This window comes from Macrosteles quadrilineatus, unplaced genomic scaffold (assembly GCF_028750875.1).
Source record: "Macrosteles quadrilineatus isolate MER2022 unplaced genomic scaffold, UCM_ALF_1.0 Scaffold_2__2_contigs__length_208266976, whole genome shotgun sequence".
NCBI lineage: Eukaryota > Metazoa > Arthropoda > Insecta > Hemiptera > Cicadellidae > Macrosteles > Macrosteles quadrilineatus.
In genome coordinates this window covers 79,173,144-79,195,003 of record NW_026542595.1, presented here as the reverse complement: position 1 = coordinate 79,195,003, position 21,860 = coordinate 79,173,144, and the positions used below count along the sequence as shown (strand labels likewise).

The window sequence follows — 21,860 nt, the reverse complement described above, 5'->3', positions numbered from 1 at the left end:
GGTTGTACTGACCCTGTCCTTGGTGGAAGGTAGGTCTTTGCGGCTGGTGCTGTTGAAGCATATGTCTCCACTCAGGGCCCCCGCTGTGTATGGGCCTCTGGGGCCTGCTGTACTGCATGCGGGGCCCTCCACTGCTCACCATGTAGCCGCCACCACTGACTACACCTCCGCCTGCTCCTGGCCTCATCATGGGACCTACTTGACAATAGATCAACAACATAAGTATGCAAGGTTTAGACCAACGAGAGAAATATATAATACCACAGTCACAGTGATCCCAAACCCGCTAATCTGAACTAACTGTTGAGGGAAAAGGTTTAGCCTAAATTGAAAAGATAACCTTTGTGTTCTAAAATACCTACAAGGGTGTGCAGCCAATAGGAAAGCCAGGAAATGGTTGTCAGATCACTGAGAAAAAGTTTGTAAAATGAAAATGAATTTTGAATGGAACAAGGAGCTGTTCCAAACAATTTGGTAATCCGAACAGAGTCCGGTCCTTATTAGTTCAAATAAGTAGTTCAAGAGTCTGGTGTCTTTCATTTACAAAATTTCAGTTTTAACCTTAATGTATTAACAGTTGACAGTTAGTTTACCTGAAGGAGGCAAGGGTTGCTGAGAGACTCGTTGCTGAGGCAGATAGTTCTGGTGCTGCACCATGGCAGGGTGATGTTGAGACACCTTGTATTCAGGTGGTGGTGGCCTGACCTGCTGCTGTAACATGGACAGATATTGAGAAATTATTATCAAGAGCTTTCTCAAAACCATAAGTAAAAGAACTTCCTTCTTTTAAGTTACTAAAGCTTTTATCAGTATCTTATAGATATATTGGGAATACCAAAGCCCGGATGGACTCTTTTTGACACAATGGGGGAAACTCAGCCTCCTTTGGGCCTTCATCTACCAGGGAGGGTAATATATCTGGCAGTTACACCAATTACTGAACACGTAATTAGGTTTCTCTCCATGGATCTTGAATTTCATGCTTATCATGAAGAATCAAGATTTTAATTTTAAAATGTCTAAATTTAACAATCCCTACTTCTCTGGATTGTCTATTGATATCCCCTTGTACAGCCTATGGGCCGACGCCTAAGTGGATAGCATAGCCCTTTATGTATAGCTTAGCTGTTTATGGGACCAGGTTTAATCTAACTTTTGTTAGTGAGCAAAATTGGTTAGATAACTTTTAGCTTTTTCATTAACAAATTTCATGCCAGCTTAAACCCTGAAAAAACCTCCAGGAAAACACATTTGAAATTAGTGGAAAAGCATGAGGTACACCACTAAAGTAGGAGCAGGAATTGAAAAAAAAAAACTAATTAGGTGAAAAGCAATTGTTGGCAGTCAGTTATGTCCAAGATCAAGTATTACGGAATTCACCAACAAAAATTACCTGTGGAAGGCGGATCATTTGAGGATGCATCATTTTCTCCTGCTGGTGCATCATTTTTTCTTGATGCATCATCTTCTCCTGTTGCATCATCTTCTCTTGTTGATGCATCATCTTCTCCTGCGGGGTCATCATTTTCTCCTGTGGATGCATCATCTTCTCCTGCGGATGCATCATTTTCTCCTGGGCCGCCCTGTGCCGCTGTGTCAGACTGATACTTTGACTCTGTGACACGGAGCAGTATCCCATTGATTCAGAGGAGGTGTACAGTCCCTGCTGTGCCGCTATAGACACTGCTGTTCCCTTCATGTCTGCACACAAGTTCTGGCTCTGGGCCATTGATACCTGAAAATAAAATTGTAAATATTACACTTTACGCATAAGTTCTTCAAAGTAAATGGTGTTTGTTGGAAGAGGAGCGAAACTCCCGTCAACATCTCATCAAAACGAATCACTCTTGTTTCAGTTCAAACACTGATAAAAAAATATACTTGGATTTTAAAATCTTTGCATTTGTTTGGTATATCTTAGTTTGATAAAACTTTCACTAGGCTAGTTCCAGAAAAGGGCAATAAACAAGCTAAAGTGTGAAATTTTTAACTGCCATAACTTTTCTGAGATGACTGTGTTGAGGTCGGGTTTGCGGCACTGTGTACTCTTAATAGAGACCTTCAATATGATTTACTAAGCGCCAACGCTCTTCTTATTTACGTTTCCCTTTTGAATTCTGGTGGACCATGCCCCCAGTATGATGGAAACATTTATATTTGCTTAAAAGTGTGGTTTTTAGGTATAGTACTTATTTGCAAATCTTTATTCCACCATAGACTAAGCAACACATATTTTTTATCTATGATTCCACTATTTGCAATGGTTCAAAACAACACTACAATAGGTTTACCACTACAACACTGACTGCAACTAAGAATAACAATCCTAGATTGCCTTGTCAAATAAAGTAACAAAATTGATGACGACTTCCACTGACAGCTTTACATTTTGTTATTACAAGCGTCAAGCGATCAGCAGTGTTAGCAACGACAAGTGTGGTATCCCAACCATACACCTGGCTGATTGATATAACATTGACACATGCTCTATGACTCTTGTGTCATGAATATATTCAACAGTATTTTTACAACATGTACTTTACACACCATTTACAGCTTTCTTGATTGGAATATGGTTTAGGTATCTATTGGAGGTGCTTATTTATTTCAGTTAAACCATTTAATTTTCATGCATAAAAAGAACAAATGTAAAACAAAATATGCAGCACCACAGCACCACTCTATAAAAATTAAAATATGTATAAACTTCTGTTGATACTTTATAACAGAAGAGTGAATCAGGTTAAAATTGTGTCAGGTAGAAAAGTAGCGTTAAGAAATATGTATAAGTTAATGCAATAGTGCCAAAACCAAATTTAACATTTAACTGCAATTTATATCCTGAACTTAAAATGTTTAATGCTCTACCATTCAACCTGAAAACCGCTTCAGAGGCAGAATATTCCTAACAATCGTGGCCTTATTTATAAAGTTTAGAAAATGTGAAATCTGTAGGCTATTTTATATCATTGAATTGTTTTTAGCGAATTTCCCTATAGGGAAGTAGCTATTACCGTAGGTGGCACGGTAAGACCTAGACCCGGGACCGATTTACTTTTTCATTTTGATGTCCCCAGAGGCCAAAAACACCATTCGTTAAAATTTTTATATATGTATATATATATATATAGACTTATATATATATATACGTCCGTGAACGCGATAACTTGAGTAATTTTTGTCCGATTTTGATGAAATTTGGTTTAAAGGTGTAAAGCGGGATAAACTTGAATGAGTTCGCGAACCAGTACGATCGGACCATGGGATCGGGGCTTTACAGGGGGTTTTATGGGGTAAAAATTGGTTTTTCTCACTTTTGACCCTCAAAACACAAAATTTCCCGATTTCTCTTTAGACCTTTTTAAAGAGCTTAAAAATACAAATAATTTGGTATATAAAAGTATTTTTGTTCGATTATTAGTAACGGAGAAAATTAAAAAAATTTTCAATTTAAAATTCCCATGTTATTCTTATGGAGAATATTGTCAAATGTTGTAGTTTGCTTGTTTATGGATATATTTTGATCAAACTTGGCAAATTTATTTATTTTGTACTAAGCTATCAATATTTTACTCAAAAACAAACTTTATAGTTTCCTTGTAGCAGCAAACCTAGGTACTCGTTAAACCTAATGTTATTAAAATATATTTAACTGAAAATCAATTCAGACAAATGGAAATTCGCTTAGTCGGCAGGTTTGCTGCGGCGGGGGTATTGTTTAATATTAAATAACTGTATAAGTAATTGTCGGTACTATTTTTGGAAGCCTTGTGTTGATTATGTAGTGAAGAATAAATGGTAGAACACAATTTATACAGCTCTTAAATAACCTATGTACGTACAGTAATAAATGGTCAGCCAGTACAGAGAATTGAAGCTGCCAGATGCAGGGTTAATGTAATCAGTATAACATGGGAAAACAATCAGCAGAAGTTGTTGTTAGCTGAGTTGGCATAATGAATGTGGAACACGCGAAAAAGGTGTCGTGTGTCCTGGAGTGTTGCGGATTGAAGCCGTATTTAAAATGTGGAATGCGCAGATTTACTGGCACTGCAATTCATCAAACAAAGTGGTGTATGCATCTAAATATATAAAGCAAAGTAGTGCTGTTATTATCTAGCAAAGCAGCGGATTAGTGTAGCCATCTAGATGTTGAACGCACAGTAGTGCTGTTGCTGATCTAGCAAAGCAGCAGATAATTGTAAGCAATAGATGTTGAACGCACCTAGTAGTGCTGTTGCTTATCTAGCGAAGCAGCAGATAAGTGTAAGCATCTAGATTTTGAACGCACAGTAGTACTGTTGCTTATCTAGCAAAGCAGCGGATAAGTGTAAAAATGTAGACATTGAACGCACAGGAGTGCTGTTGATTATCTAGCAAAGTTGCGGATAAGTGTAAGCCTCTAGATAGATGTTGAACGCACAGTAGTGCTGTTGTTTATCTAGCAAAGCAGCAGATGAGTGTAGGCATCTAGATGTAAAACACACAGTAGTACGGTCACAAATCTAGCAAAGCAGAGAGTAGATGTGGGCATCAAGATGTGGAACACTCAGTATTGCGGTCACATATCTAGCAAAGCGGCAAGTAGATTTGGGCATCAAGATATAGAACATACAGTATTGAGGTCACATAACTAGCAAAGCGGCGAGTATATGTGGGGATCAAGATATAGAACACACAGTATTGCGGTCACATAACTAGCAAAGCGACGAGTAGATGTGGGCATCAAGATATAGAACACACTGTAGTCCGGTCACATATCTAGCAAAGCGGCAAGTAGATTTGGGCATCAAGATATAGAACATACAGTATTGAGGTCACATAACTAGCAAAGCGGCGAGTATATGTGGGGATCAAGATATAGAACACACAGTATTGCGGTCACATAACTAGCAAAGCGACGAGTAGATTTGGGCATCAAGATATAGAACATACAGTATTGAGGTCACATAACTAGCAAAGCGGCGAGTATATGTGGGGATCAAGATATAGAACACACAGTATTGCGGTCACATAACTAGCAAAGCGACGAGTAGATGTGGGCATCAAGATATAGAACACACTGTAGTCCGGTCACATATCTAGCAAAGCGGCAAGTAGATTTGGGCATCAAGATGTGGAACACACAGTAGTGTGTTTACATATCTAGCAAAGCGGCGAATAGATGTGGGTATCAAGATGTGGAACACACAGTAGTGTGGTTACATATCTAGCAAAGCGGCGAATAGATGTGGGTATCAAGATGTAATAGAACCCACAATAGTGTGTGGTCAATCATCGGGGATGCGGAATAGCAACCCCCGGAAAACCACCCCCCCCAGGAGGAATACTACCCCCATAGCAAAATGTAATGCTATGTAATTGTAATTTTAATTCAAGTTCTTCCTTTTGATAACAGAAAAGGTATGTGGGGAATATCATACAGAATATTGGAATGTTACAGCAAGTTTGGTTGGTTAGGTTAGGTTAGTTTAGAACAGTATGACAACGAAACTTGAGTGTCCGAGACAGGAAAACTGCCCCCCCCCTCGATCTCTGACATCAACATGACGTAGGACCTGCTTGGGGGGTAGTTGTCCGGAGGGCAGTTTTCACTTTTCAGTCTTCCGGTGACCCCAATTATCTTGCAAAGCAACACGGGGAGTACCTGTACTATCAAGATTTGGAATGCACAGTAGCGCTGTCGCTTATCTAGCAAAGCAGCTATGACGTGTAGCCATCAATATATGGAACGTACAGTAAGTAGTTCTGTCGCGGGAGTGCGGTGCGGGTGACTGAGTGACCACCTGTAGCAGCCGCGCCGGAAGTACTCGATCGCGCGGGTGCGTGTGTAGCTTACAGTAAAAAGAGAGGGGGGACGAGAGGGGATATCTTCATCATCACATATTCTATCGTTTAAGGTAGATTATCTACCTTAAACCATAGATGAAGTAATATAATTATCTGTGCTTTAACTTTGGTCGTCTACTTTGTCGTTTCTTTAAATACAGGGTGTTGAAAATGTCTGGAACTGGAACCAACATTATATCTCGTGAGTGGTTAAAGAAAAACAACTGATATTTTGTGTACGGATATACTATGGTTTTACCTATCTTTTAGCGCCTTATGAAAATTTTTACCACTTATAGGGAACGTCCTGTGGAGGATGCAGTAAAAAGTTTTAATGGAAGCCTATGGTAAATGATACATCATTTTAAAGGCCATTTTTTTCTGAGTAAGGAGCCACAAGTTTCATCTCAAAAGGACCACCCTAGCAAAAATGGCGACTGTTTGAAATTTAAAAAACCACTTATAGGGAACGGAATTTTTAAATTTCAAACAGTCGCCATTTTCGCTAGGGTGGTCCTTTTGAGATGAAACTTGTGGCTCCTTACTCAGAAAAAAATGGCCTTTAAAATGATGTATCATTTACCATAGGCTTCAATGAAAACTTTTTACTGCATCCTCCACAGAACGTTCCCTATAAGTGGTTATTTAAATTTCAAACAGTCGTCATTTTTGCTAGGGTGGTCCTTTTGAGATGAAACTTGTGGCTCCTTACTCATAAAAAAAATGGCCTTTAAAATGATGTATCATTTACCATAGGCTTCCATTTAAACTTATTACTGCATCCTCCACAGGACGTTCCCTATAAGTGGTAAAAATTTGCATAAGGCACCAAAAGATAGGTAAAACCATAGTATATCCGTACACAAAATATCATTTGTATTTCTTTAACCACTCACCAGATATAATGTTGGTTCCAGACATTTTCAACACCCTGTATGTTAGCCTATTCATTACTGTACATTAGTACATTTTAAGAAAAAAATATGCTTAAAACTATTGACACTGAAAAAAAGTCGCGTGTGCACGCATTTCTTTCTTCAACATTCTTCTCACTTTTTATCAATCGTATATATTGACAAGTAGCCGTTGGCATGTATAAATAAATAAATATAATACGCCATTAAACGTCTTATAACAGCTGATCATTTACACCCAACATCAATGTTTTGATGACGTAGAAGCGTCGGCATTTCCTGCCCTCCTCCACCACCAACCAGCTGACCATTTACACCCAACATCAGTGATGAATGTGTCTGTGACAGATCAGCTGTTGTAGTGGTACGACAGTGTGATGACGTAGCAGCGGCGGCATTTCCTGCCCTGCTCCACCACCAACCAGCTGACAATTTACATCCACCATCAGTGATGACTGTGGCTGTGACAGATCAGCTGTGCTAGTGGTACGACAGTGTGATGACGTAGCAGCGGCGGCATTTCCTGTCCTCCTCCACCACCGACCAGCTGGCCATTTACATTTACACCCAACATCAGTGATGACTGTGGCAGATCAGCTGTGGTAGTGGTACGATAGTGTGATGACGTAGCAGCGTCGGCATTTCCTGCCCTCCTCCACCACCGACCAGCTGATCATTTACACCCAACATCAGTGATGACTGTGGCTGTGACAGATCAGCTGTGGTAGTGGTACGACAGTGTGATGACGTAGCAGCGTCGGCATTTCCTGCCCTCCTCCACCACCGACCAGCTGACCATTTACACCCAACATCAGTGATGACTGTGGCTGTGACAGATCAGCTGTGGTAGTGGTACGACAGTGTTATGACGTAGCAGCGTCGGCATTTCCTGCCCTCCTCCACCACCGACCAGCTGATCATTTACACCCAACATCAGTGATGACTGTGGCTGTGACAGATCAGCTGTGGTAGTGGTACTACAGTGTTATGACGTAGCAGCGTCGGCATTTCCTGCCCTCCTCCACCACCGACCAGCTGACCATTACAGTATACCCAACATCAGTGATGACAGTGGCTGTGACAGATCAGCTGTGGTAGTGGTACGACAGTGTGATGACGTAGCAGCGTCGGCATTTCCTGCCCTCCTCCACCACCGACCAGCTGACCATTACAGTACACCCAACATCAGTGATGACTGTGGCTGTGACAGATCAGCTGTGGTAGTGGTACGACAGTGTGATGACGTAGCAGCGTCGGCATTTCCTGCCCTCCTCCACCACCGACCAGCTGACCATTACAGTACACCCAACATCAGTGATGACTGTGGCTGTGACAGATCAGCTGTGGTAGTGGTACGACAGTGTTATGACGTAGCAGCGTCGGCATTTCCTGCCCTCCTCCACCACCGACCAGCTGATCATTTACACCCAACATCAGTGATGACTGTGGCTGTGACAGATCAGCTGTGGTAGTGGTACGACAGTGTTATGACGTAGCAGCGTCGGCATTTCCTGCCCTCCTCCACCACCGACCAGCTGATCATTTACACCCAACATCAGTGATGACTGTGGCTGTGACAGATCAGCTGTGGTAGTGGTACTACAGTGTTATGACGTAGCAGCGTCGGCATTTCCTGCCCTCCTCCACCACCGACCAGCTGACCATTACAGTACACCCAACATCAGTGATGACTGTGGCTGTGACAGATCAGCTGTGGTAGTGGTACGACAGTGTGATGACGTAGCAGCGGCGGCATTTCCTGCCCTCCTCCACCACCGACCAGCTGACCATTACAGTACACCCAACATCAGTGATGACTGTGGCTGTGACAGATCAGCTGTGGTAGTGGTACGACAGTGTGATGACGTAGCAGCGTCGGCATTTCCTGCCCTCCTCCACCACCGACCAGCTGACCATTACAGTACACCCAACATCAGTGATGACTGTGGCTGTGACAGATCAGCTGTGGTAGTGGTACGACAGTGTTATGACGTAGCAGCGTCGGCATTTCCTGCCCTCCTCCACCACCGACCAGCTGATCATTTACACCAACATCAGTGATGACTGTGGCTGTGACAGATCAGCTGTGGTAGTGGTACTACAGTGTTATGACGTAGCAGCGTCGGCATTTCCTGCCCTCCTCCACCACCGACCAGCTGACCATTACAGTACACCCAACATCAGTGATGACTGTGGCTGTGACAGATCAGCTGTGGTAGTGGTACGACAGTGTGATGACGTAGCAGCGTCGGCATTTCCTGCCCTCCTCCACCACCGACCAGCTGACCATTACAGTACACCCAACATCAGTGATGACTGTGGCTGTGACAGATCAGCTGTGGTAGTGGTACGACAGTGTTATGACGTAGCAGCGTCGGCATTTCCTGCCCTCCTCCACCACCGACCAGCTGATCATTTACACCCAACATCAGTGATGACTGTGGCTGTGACAGATCAGCTGTGGTAGTGGTACGACAGTGTTATGACGTAGCAGCGTCGGCATTTCCTGCCCTCCTCCACCACCGACCAGCTGACCATTACAGTACACCCAACATCAGTGATGACTGTGGCTGTGACAGATCAGCTGTGGTAGTGGTACGACAGTGTGATGACGTAGCAGCGTCGGCATTTCCTGCCCTCCTCCACCACCGACCAGCTGACCATTACAGTACACCCAACATCAGTGATGACTGTGGCTGTGACAGATCAGCTGTGGTAGTGGTACGACAGTGTGATGACGTAGCAGCGTCGGCATTTCCTGCCCTCCTCCACCACCGACCAGCTGACCATTACAGTACACCCAACATCAGTGATGACTGTGGCTGTGACAGATCAGCTGTGGTAGTGGTACGACAGTGTTATGACGTAGCAGCGTCGGCATTTCCTGCCCTCCTCCACCACCGACCAGCTGATCATTTACACCCAACATCAGTGATGACTGTGGCTGTGACAGATCAGCTGTGGTAGTGGTACGACAGTGTGATGACGTAGCAGCGTCGGCATTTCCTGCCCTCCTCCACCACCGACCAGCTGACCATTACAGTACACCCAACATCAGTGATGACTGTGGCTGTGACAGATCAGCTGTGGTAGTGGTACGACAGTGTGATGACGTAGCAGCGTCGGCATTTCCTGCCCTCCTCCACCACCGACCAGCTGACCATTACAGTACACCCAACATCAGTGATGACTGTGGCTGTGACAGATCAGCTGTGGTAGTGGTACGACAGTGTTATGACGTAGCAGCGTCGGCATTTCCTGCCCTCCTCCACCACCGACCAGCTGATCATTTACACCCAACATCAGTGATGACTGTGGCTGTGACAGATCAGCTGTGGTAGTGGTACGACAGTGTTATGACGTAGCAGCGTCGGCATTTCCTGCCCTCCTCCACCACCGACCAGCTGATCATTTACACCCAACATCAGTGATGACTGTGGCTGTGACAGATCAGCTGTGGTAGTGGTACTACAGTGTTATGACGTAGCAGCGTCGGCATTTCCTGCCCTCCTCCACCACCGACCAGCTGACCATTACAGTACACCCAACATCAGTGATGACTGTGGCTGTGACAGATCAGCTGTGGTAGTGGTACTACAGTGTGATGACGTAGCAGCGTCGGCATTTCCTGCCCTCCTCCACCACCGACCAGCTGACCATTACAGTACACCCAACATCAGTGATGACAGTGGCTGTGACAGATCAGTTATGGTAGTGGTACGACAGTGTGATGACGTAGCAGCGTCGGCATTTCCTGCCCTCCTCCACCACCGACCAGCTGACAGTCTCAGCTTCAGCGAATAATTGACGATATCCGCATCGTGGGATTGGGATAGTCTCTTTTTGCAGTACACTGTTTTTCACTATACTGGACTCATGTTTATAGCAAGATTTTCTTTAAGTATATATGAAACATAAAAAGTATAAATAGAACTAGGCCTAATCTTATTGTAATATAGTACCGTACATTCAAACAGGTCTCAAATGTAACAAGAGAATTGACATATTTCTTAATGGTTTTTAATTATTTACATTAATTGAATTATTTTATATTTAACTAGCTGTAACCCGCGGGCTTTGCCCCGTTTAACTTCTTAATTTTCAAGATGATCTCGTTCGCATGGCTCAATCACGTCCTGGTTGAAGTTCGTTCGCTACGCTCACTCACCTTTAGGTTGGAGCTCGTGAGCGCAAAACATCGGAGAATCGTCAATGCGACCGATTGCACCAACATGGAACTATTTAGGTTTAGCATGATGCTCACAGTCATTTTAGGGGTGGATGCACTCAAGTTTCAACTTTATAAGGAAACATCAGGCGAGCCGAGACAGTCTGAACAAAACAATCTTGATATGGAAAGGACCGATGTGTGTTCGTAGTCGTCAGAGACTCCTAACAAGCCGTTTAACAATCATCACAACCTACGCAAGCACACAACATAATGACGGCGGCGAAGAGTCGAATTAAAACGGTGTTTGAATGTATTCATTTGGAAACATTCAATGACAGCTTAAACGCGACGCAAATTGTCACTGAGGATCCCTCATTATCATAGACAGAGCTTCAACCGTCTTCTCTGACTGGTGACTCTTGTATACTTGTACCTATTGCTACGAGGTCCATATGATGTTTATCGCTAATAAATAACCTCTAATTTATCTCATCCATTGTAACTGTTAGGCTTCCATCAAAGCTTAGGCAATGAGTTTAGACTGTATATAGTACGTTGAACCAGTTGTCTACTGTGTGTAACGTGGTGCAAGAAGGAAAGCGAATGCGCGTCAGAGTGCACTCAAGGTTCAGGTATTTTCACCAATCATTCAGAAAAGAAGATAAGTCATATCTGATGCGTTTGAGATTAATTTAAAGTCAATGTTTACACGATGTTTCCATCAGTGTTACACGACGTTTTCCAAGAAGCAGCTTCGAGGTGGGCCGAGGCTCGGCACCTGCTGGGGAGGGGAAACGGACAGAGGAGCGCAAGTCGTAAAACTGTCAACCCCTTGGCTGAAGAATTCGTCGGGGGTAGGACCAAGGAGCGCAGAGGTGCTCGCGCTCCTTGGTCCTACCCGGGCAAGAAACTAATCCCCTACTTACGAGGGTTGAACAAGACAATGCTTAGGTCGACCCTGTGAGTAAATCCCATTAGTCACGCCTCACTGACTACGCCATTGATTCCAGAATATTTTTACAGTGCAACTTATTACCAAACTAATGTTGTATCAACAAATTACCAGGCCACTTTCGAATTTAAATTGCAATATAAAACCTGATCCTTCAGTTGAATATTGAACCACATTTAGATTTTGTTTATAAAGCAGTTAATAAAAATAAGGTAGGTGACTTTAGTCTTCATGGTGTGGATCTAAAATAAATCAATGGAATTGATTGAAAATTAGTAGGTGTATTCACTTTTAATGACTGCTTTAAACAAACATAATATTTAAAAATAAAGGGGTATTGCATCGTTAGTTTTACCAAAGATTACATGTTTTACCTTCGAAAATGTGTTGAACCCTATTAAAATGTGCAAGTTTGCAATGGGCCCCCTGGTTATTAAATACACATTTTTTATAATATATATCCATTTGAATACAATTAACTGCTTTCAACATTTACCCATCATTGATAGAAAACAAACCTGAATTTTACATCTTAGTTTTATAGGTAATTTAAACGGGCAGAAACCATATCTTCTTTATGATACAAATCCTATCTTATCCATTGAAAGTATACTTTTAATATACATTGAAAGTATATTAAATGGCAATGGGATAACCTTAAGGAAAACAATTTTTAGAGGAAGGGGTAGGAGGGGGATGAATCATAGATATATTCTCAGAGTTTTGGCTAGTTCGGTTACGTGACCCCCCCCCCCCCCACCCTTTCCATGCGCCCTTGTACGCGCTTTTCATACCAATACCTGTACCATAACAATACAATTATAAATAGATTACAAAAAAGCAAGTAGTAACTTGATATTTCATAAATATCATATTGACTAGCATAAACAAACTATACCCGTGCAGCGCCTATTTTATCCTAATTAACAATATAAGTTACTTTGTAGTTTTTCAGACACGACGGCAAGAGTCGAATTTGACTATGTTTATTGTATTTGTGTCAAAATGGTGTTTTTATGAGGAAAATTGTGTACTATTTGGACACATATATATCTTTTTACAAAAATACAAAATGGACCATTCTCAATTCAATTCATATTTCTTAGGAGGTAAACTTTACTTTTGTTATGCCAACAGTGATAAAATCAAATCACAAAAGGGAAAATTTTAAATATTTACACAGCCAACACTTTATATGGTAGCATATATCATATTCCATATAATTTTAAGGGTATTCCAACTCGAATCAACCCCCTAATTTAAACTCAATTTGTATTACTTTCTTTTAGTTTTCGAATCATCATTGGTGTTTTTCACCATGTACAACACGTTTGTTGAATTGCTAAACATTGTCCGCCACAATGTCTAAATAGGAACATGTCACAACGTCAAACAACTTAATTCATTGTTACTAATGTTTGTAGGGCCTAAAAATGTCTAAACTTTAGGCCTACGGTTCGATGTTTTTTTCAAAAATAACTTTTTTCTGGCTGGATATATAAGTTTGATAATTTTACCCCGAAATCATCTGTTCGCATTATTTAGATTAAACAGTGATTGTTACTTTGCCGAAAAAAATCGCAATAGCCAATATTACATTGTTGAGGCTGATTAATAGTGCACTCTGATTCGGATTTCTTGGCCACAATGAATTATTTTTACCCTTGAGTCTGTGACATGAGCTAGTTAATGTACCAATTAATTGTACTGTTACCATTAACAGACAATAGCACTTTCTTTAGGAACCTCCACTGGTAACGAATTTGTAAAGTCCATCGCCACTGATTGTAAGTTACTTATAACGTAAAGATGTAAGTGAAAGTTTGCTTGAAGAACATTTCACTAATTCGATCAGAATTTGTTTTCATACGACGTATTATTTCGTCACATTATTGGTACCTAGTGACGTTTGCCAAAGACGGTATAAGCTTTGAAGAAAACTTGTCCAATATCATTTCAAAACGTGCAGAGGTAGAAAACATGTGAAAAATCTAAACGAACTATCTCTTTTCGATTGCACCAGAAGTTATGCATTTTACTCGTCCAACATATTTTTATTTGTAAGGTTTTGAGATAGATCTTTAACCGGAGCGTAAACAGAGAAAGTGTAATTCCTAATTATCCTTACAGTGCATGAAGCTTTGAAGATAAATAATATATCAAATCACCCAAAGTAAATAGGTACACAATCTTTTCGTCATTTATATCAATACTTGGGTCCTAAACTTTACAACCAACTTCCGCTTCAAATTGAAAATACAAGAAATTTAAAATATTTTTGTTAAAGAACAGCTGGCAGATACAATATTTGTTATTTGATTCTAGAATCATCAGTGTATTTTTTATTATAAATCAATTTACTTTGCAACTAGTAACAGTACTTGAATAAAGACCAGTTTTAATGTTTCAACAAATATTATAATTGTAGGCCTATACAGTGTTCTGTAATATAGGAAATAAATTAATTGATTTAATATTTTTTAATTTGTTAAAACTAATCAACACGTTTAGTATTATGATTGTCTTGTATACAAATATTTCATACGCCTAAGTCTAAAGCGACGACTAACTAAGTGAAATAAATTAAAACCACTTTTGTGATTTCGGAAAAATAGTCTAATCATTAGTAGTACCCTAGTTTTATGTGTGTTAAAGAATTTCTATTTTGCGATTGCCACATAAAATAAAAGCAAAATTTAAGTTGAAATTGAAGGTCAATTACTCGGGTGAACTGACCCGAGTGACCCGACACCCCAAAAACTGGAATGGGCTGTCGTGAAAGGGAAATCTAAGAAATTGCAAATGAAATCCATTCGGAGTAACGTAGGGGATTAACGGGACCTCCATGTACGCTGTTCACTCATAATTCCTTTACATTTCCAAGTATTGACTGTTTATGTTTTGGACCAAACAATAGGTCGAATAGTTTGTACCAGATGCCTACGACTACAATTTACAACAGGTAGTACGTTCACCTTTCCTAGTAATAAATTCATAGTTTGTTCCTCAATTAACAATGAGACATATTGTGTTATTGTTCTAATACAAGTGAGAAAAAATCACCAATTTGTACTGTCGAAACGACAATTTAAATATCAACCCATGAGTGATCAATACACAGTCTAAAGCCGCGTTTACGCGAGGCAAGTAGAGCAGGCAGGTTACTTACCTCTAATGTATTTCAACCTACAGCACAGAAAAAACTACGATAATTTAAGATTTATAATTCTCTTATTTGATTCTAGTCTCAAAAGTATTATTATAATTATTTTCTTCATAAATTATTCAATTATATCTTTCATTAATAATTTACTTCGTAACTGGTAACACTACTTGAATTAAAACCAGTCTTAATTTGTATTATAGTTTACTCTTTTTTATCCGTCCAGAGTACGTGCTGGTTATTGTTATTTGAATTTATCATTAAAATATATGTAGTAATTATGAGTCTATAACATCTACCTAAAGTATTCTTAAACCATTACTTTGGAAATAGCCTAGTAAATTCTGATTATTTGTGCTTGACTAATAAGTTAGGAATAAATAATTATAGGAACTTAAGGGTAAAGGTTTTCATTAGATAACATTTTATGTCGGCAATATTACGGTTAAAAACTAATCGAAACAAAACAATCGATTTACTTTCAGATATTTCCAATAATATACTACTACGACAATATACTTTCAGAAAAACCTAAGTTATTCTTATACAAAAAGTATTTTTAAATTTAAACAAAGCCTATGTAAAAATACACTACTTTTTGAAGTAAATTTAGCCCAGGCACATTGTCATTTGGCAAAAATATCACTTTCAGCAATAAGCTCCTCACCCATCTAAGCCGGAAATGCACAACATAATATGTTGTTCTTAAGAATAAGTTTCAAGAATGGTATGCATTGCTCCTAAATAGTACGAACGTCCGGTACTAGAATTGAGTCATTCAATATCATAACTCAACCACGAGAGAAAATTCCACGTGTTTCCGTAGGACGAAGGGTGAATCACCGGTAGAGAGAGGATCAAGACAAATTACGTAGAACCATGCATGTTTAAGCAATAGTCGTCATGCCTTCAAAGCTATTTTAAAATTATACAAACTATACCTGCAAAACAAAATACTGTACATCATTTGATAATAATTCTCAGAGAGCAAGTTTAACCGTCTCACATAATCTAATATGATTTTAATCATAATAAAATAATGCATATTTAGTTCCGCACTACTTAGTACTAAACATTTAATTTGTATTAAACTGCACTTAAAATATGCAGTGTGTCTGTATTTAAAATGGGCTGATTAACGTCGGACAAAAACAAATTGTTTTTAAGATAACTACTTCGAATACTTAATACAGTATCTTAATGTTAATGTTTCAAAATTACTCATTACACTTTAATTTTTAAGTGGTGTATTCAGTGAGGCGTGACTAATGGATTTACTCGCAGGGTCGACCAGCCATTGTCTCTTTTAATCCGTATAAGTAGGGGATTAGTTCTTTGCTCGCGTAGGACCGAGGAGCGCAAGGTACCTCTGCGCTCCTCGGTCCTACCCCTACGGTTTTTATTTATGACCTCCCATTAGAGGAGGTATTGTGCGCTCCTTGGTCCGCGAATCGCTGGGGAGAGACAGCCCTTTCAACACTACCCTTACACATGCTAAATATAGCGACACCTGCGTCCTCAATACTGCCTACAGCCTGTCTAGACCCTCCGTGCAAAAATATGCGACCCTACACGACCGATGTGGAGCACAGCTGTAGCTCGAGAAGGGACAACGATCAGAATCATGTATATGATCAGTGAGTAGTTACGTAAACTAGAATTCGTGCCAGGTACGATCAAGCGAATTATAAACAACAATAAATATATTCGGATCCAGGACACGACAGCTTTCAAGAGCGAATGAGATTGTTAAGTGTGAAGACAATTTTTGATAAAGAATTAACAAAGTTTCCGACTATGGAAAATGTTACAAAATCGCTAGACTCAAATAAAACTAAGAGTTACAAGCACGGGTCCACATAAAATAAGTCAAATCACAGGCGCGCTTATCATGGCGATTAGGCCCATTGAAACCCAAAAAATATACGGTGAGAGCCCTGAGGGCTTCTGGTCACATGTTGGCCTGACTTGAAGTAATGTGACAAACATTTCCAGGTCTGTGTCCAACAGAGTAGAGGGTTTTTTTTAGTGAGTAGTCTGTGATCTGTGATAGATTCAGGAGTCTCACACTACAGGGATTTATGTTATATGAATCATGCGATGAAGAAATATTGTATAATGATAAAGTTACTTACTCCCCTGAGAAAATCAAATCAAATTCAGAAATCACTGGGTCTCATTGATATAAATGAAAATCGTGTTTACAAGAACAATTAATTGTTTTTAAGATTAAATATTGGAGTTCTAATTGTACACAACAATTACAAAATAAAAGGCCAATATAAAATATCGCAGAGATTTGCCCACGCTGAGTTTGAGTTCTATGTCTGGCAACGTACGTAATTGAACGCGTTTGGCGTCATGATAGCGACATGCAGTGCGTCACTAACGTAACGTTGGATGAGTTTGTAGACACAAGTTTCAGCTGGGTTGTGACAAAGGAGCGATGCAAATGTCGGCAACATAGCGGCGCGCCGCAAGGACGATTATGAAAGAAGAGCCACGCCGGGAGGAGAAAAAGAATGACCGCAACGACCCGTTAGTGTCTCGCGCTGCTCAGCGATCCTTCGTTCCTTCCAGGTCCTTGGTCCCCGAGGCTGAGCATATAGCTCCATATAGCACTGGTGGGAGAAAGTGTAATGTGTGGATAAAAACAATGATTACCACAACCTGGTCGGCAAATACCAATCACTCATTTCCTTTACAAACAATAACAAAAACTGTTGTGCCAAAAATATTGAATGTTAACAATGCAATTTGCTGAGAATCAACTGAGACATAACACAACATTCACAAATTGACCAGAAATGTACTATATTTTTGCACAATGGTTTATTTAATTTTTTAATTCCTGTTCCTACGTCATTTGCATGTTCAACATTTTTGCAAGGGGAACGGTCCTAATTATCAAGAACAACAATAATATTAATAATAAAAAAATATTCATTTGCTATCACGAGTTTCACGACGCAGTAGCTACAGTAGTATATTGGGCAAGTCAAGAAAAGTTTGATTAATTTAGTAATTTTACCTGTTAGCCTTTAGTATTTTTTGTGCGTTTAGAACGGACCGACCAAAGTACTTTGAAATTTGAAAACCTGGAAAAAGTCAACCTCGTATATAAGTTAGAAGAAACGTAGGATGCAATATAATGAGTAAAGTATTTTGCATGAATATCCAATCCCGTAGTAATCATTGTCAAACAATTTGACGAATTAAAAATTGTATTAATACAGAACGCGTGTCCAATTTTCAATGGCCCTTTCTCTTCATGCTTGCATCCTGACACCTGTCCTGACACACACAACAACAGCTAACCGCAATAATAACAAATCTTTCACAGGAGCAAAAATGTTTACTACTTTAATTAAATACAAATTACAAACGCGTTAAAATTGTTGACTGCGCAGTGAGCAGCGGAAAGGAGAGGTAGGGAGGTAAGGCACAACGGCACAGTCGCAAAACGGATGTCTCGGTGCGAGGCGAGGGCGAGGGTGGGGATTGTGATACCGGTCTAGTGGGTCACATCAGGCAAAACACAAGACAATGAAGTGAGAGAAAGCCAGTCACTGAGCACAGAGTTGCATCTTGCATCACAGTTTAACCTTGCTCAGCATCAGCGCACAGCGCTTGCGTCTGATCCTACGCCTGAAAATGTGTATCAGTTGCTTCTGCAAACTTTAATCACAATACATCTTTTGTGGCATTTGAGAAATGGGAATGCTATTGGTCACAGTAAGAAAGCTGAATAATTAAAGCTCATAAAAGGATTAAAGGAGACTGAAGAATTGGGAAAACTTTACTCGTACTTTGAACCATTTGTGACGATTTGAAGATAAGCTACTCAGTTGCTTTTATTAAGGGGCAAAAAGAAGCCCTTGTGAATAACAAATATGTGTCATACATTTTGACCATAACTCGGCTTGTCAGCAGCATGGAAATTTGGAAAATTGATGTAGGAAATGAAGGAATTGCCAACTCATCAGCTCAAATTCCTCATCACGAATTGAGTGACGCTAAGATATTAATTAATCTAAGATATTAATGTTAAACAATATATAACCTTGGTCTCACACACATACAGAGAAAACAAAATTTTATAACATAAATACTTAAGATTTCGTGATGAAGATTATAATTGTAAAATTGATAGCTAAACAGTTTTCCTCTTTCAATACATCTCGGAGATAAAGCGTGAGCTACATAGATAAAAAATATGACGCCAGGAACCACGCCTGCAATTGCAAAATTGAAAATACTTTGCAACAGAGCCATAAACTGGGCCACTTATGACGAAAGCGGCCCGTGTCATGCAACTCAAATTGATCACATTTTTGTACCAATGCCGCACTCTCCTCATAACTTTATCTTTTATGCACGCAACTCACGAGTTTGTTTTAGTATAAAGTATTGGTTGTTTCATAGAGAAAGTTGCTGAAATATACCAAATGGACACCAATGCAATAGCTGCAGTATATGATCTGATTGTACAATAGAAGTACATCAAAGCAAACCTATAGGTTAATTGCAAATACAGTACAGAGATTTGTTTCTTAAGAATATTTGTTATAATTCAGAAACAAGACTGACCTGGATGGGTTGTCCTTGTGCTTGTGAGATGTGCAGTTGCTGCGCCTGGTTGATCTGCAGTGTGGTAGAGCTAGGACAGCTAGGAGGTCTAGGCGGAGGTGCCTGAGGTGGTGGTCCCTGACTAGGAGCTCTAGGTGTGTACTGAGGGCTGCCGTGAGCACCGGCCCCTGGACTGCCGTAGGGCGAGTACTGCTGTTTGAACCCCGTGTTGAGTCTCGGCTGCCCCGTCGGCGTCTGGTTGCCTTTACCACTGCCCGGAGAATACACTCCAGGAGAGTTCTGCGCACTGAACACTTCTTGCTTAATGTTATCACTGGACACATAGTTCGACTTGGGACTTTGACTAACCATCGGTTTGTATTGCTGGGAGTTGACGTTATTGTTCTGAGGACTCCCAAGGTAATCGTTGTTGCCGTACTGATACTCGCTGTACGGCTTGTTCGCGGGGTTAAAGTTAATGCCTAGCTGCGTCTTGTGCTGATGCTGTTCTGCCATCTGCTTGAGCGTCTGCGCTGCCGGGCTCAGCTCAGCTTTGCCAAAGTCCATTCCCGAGGAATACATCCTCTGTTGTTGCATACCTTGCCGCTGTTGCTGGTGGGACCCGAGAATGTTGCTCTTGGAGTCTTCCTCAGTCTTGAACACGTGCTGCAACTGTTGTTGCTGGTGTTGTTGATGAACCTGCTGCTGCTGCTGCTGTTGTTGTTGTTGTTGTTGCTGCTGCTGCTGCTGTTGATGATGGTGATGGTGGTTGTTGTGACTTTGGTTGTCTCCGGAATGGATGTTGTGTTTTATATCACCACCGACAAAATCGAGATCTTTCAAAAACGCTGGATGAAAGTCGGATATTTCCGAGATGAGATCCTTGAACGCGTCAGAGGTGATGATTGCGTCCGACGTCTCGTCGCCTATCAGATCGGAGAAGCCCGGGAAGGAATTGCCACCGTTTGCCGCGGCGTCTTTTTCTAGCGCCGCGGCGCACTGTTCAAGGTCTACAAACTCCGGGTTGTCCTCTTGCTCACGTTTGCACTCCACCGTGGTAGGCGTGGACGGCTGCGGACTGACCGTGGTCGTGGACAAGTCGCTCTTGACCGACGTGTTGAGGGCCTTCACCGTCACGTTGGTGGAGATCTGAGAGTTATTTCCCGCACTGGTGGTAAATTCCAGTTGCTGGACGATCTCCACGGAGAACTTGGTGAGCGGCTCAGCAGAACTAGGCTTGGACTGCTGCTTGGGTGGCGGAGGACCGTCCCCGTGGCCGTACCCGTCGTGGTCATCTCCTGCTGATCTCTTGGGCACGAACTGCTGCAACAAATACACAACAGTTAGTTCACACCCAGTAGACGACAAATAATGAAACTTAAGGTAGGCAGTGTAAAATTTAGTTCAGGAAAAGAGAATTATAGCCCATCCGATGGTTTTATAACACTTGGTCCATTGAACCCTTCCTGTAGAACAAACACACAGGACAGTGATGGAACAAGGAATGGAACCGACGTTTCTGTTTATGAACTCTGATATGAAAATACTGTACTCAATGAAGAGAATATTTTTAGAGTCAAAACTATTTAGTGTGAAACTATATCATCCCCAGAATTAAAGAATCCACATGATTTATCGGTGAGCAGGATGAGGTATAGCGTAATGGATACCAGAGTACCAAACCCAAAACTTCCAGACTTCTGAATGTTTTATTTATGCTACTGTATTTTAAACAAAAGGGATTTTCGTTAAAATCGTTTAATGTATTATAAAGACTTTATAACGGATTTCTGCTCTCTCGGTATTTTTCTTTTGCTGTTTGCTAATATGCCTTTCACTAGAACTGCTTCTCTTCCGGATATCCTTTGCGTCTAAAATATTTATTTTACTTCTGTGTAAGGTAGTTATTTAAATGTTTATCTATAGGCCTAACTAAAAAAGCTCTACATAAGCCGGCATTTGTGTGCTAAGCATTTAGCCAATATTGTTTTTGTTCTAAAAAGAAACCAAATTCATAGAATACTTCATTGATTATTACTTTTTATAATTGATAATTTACTTAATGAACTAGATGAATTGCATCCGTCTAGCTAGATGGTTATTGAGTTGTATCTATTCGGGTTTCCACCTAGTAGCAACACAAATACTATGTCACTGCGGAGTTTTGGAATGGGATCAAACCTTATCTACACAATATTAATTAGTGAAGTAATTGTAGGAAAAATCACTTATCAGCCTTTCCTTCTGCTAGGTCATCAGCAG

The 21,860-nt window shown here is 40.6% G+C and overlaps 1 protein-coding gene across 4 annotated transcripts in view; it reads right to left on the bottom strand.

The window, feature by feature from the left end:
• The window catches only part of LOC128985937 (neurogenic protein mastermind-like), a 60,374-nt gene that overhangs the window by 4,759 nt on the left and 33,755 nt on the right, over nucleotides 1-21,860 (bottom strand). Inside the window, exons 2-5 of one of the 4 annotated variants that reach the window (XM_054405931.1) lie at nucleotides 19,620-20,921; nucleotides 1,394-1,735; nucleotides 594-711; nucleotides 13-198 (exon numbers count right to left, since the gene is read on the bottom strand). In XM_054405931.1, the coding sequence (XP_054261906.1) occupies nucleotides 13-198; nucleotides 594-711; nucleotides 1,394-1,735; nucleotides 19,620-20,921 (1,948 nt within the window). The remainder of the gene's footprint in view (nucleotides 1-12; nucleotides 199-593; nucleotides 712-1,393; nucleotides 1,736-19,619; nucleotides 20,922-21,860) is intronic. The other 3 variants (XM_054405932.1, XM_054405934.1, XM_054405933.1) reach the window with 3 other exon arrangements.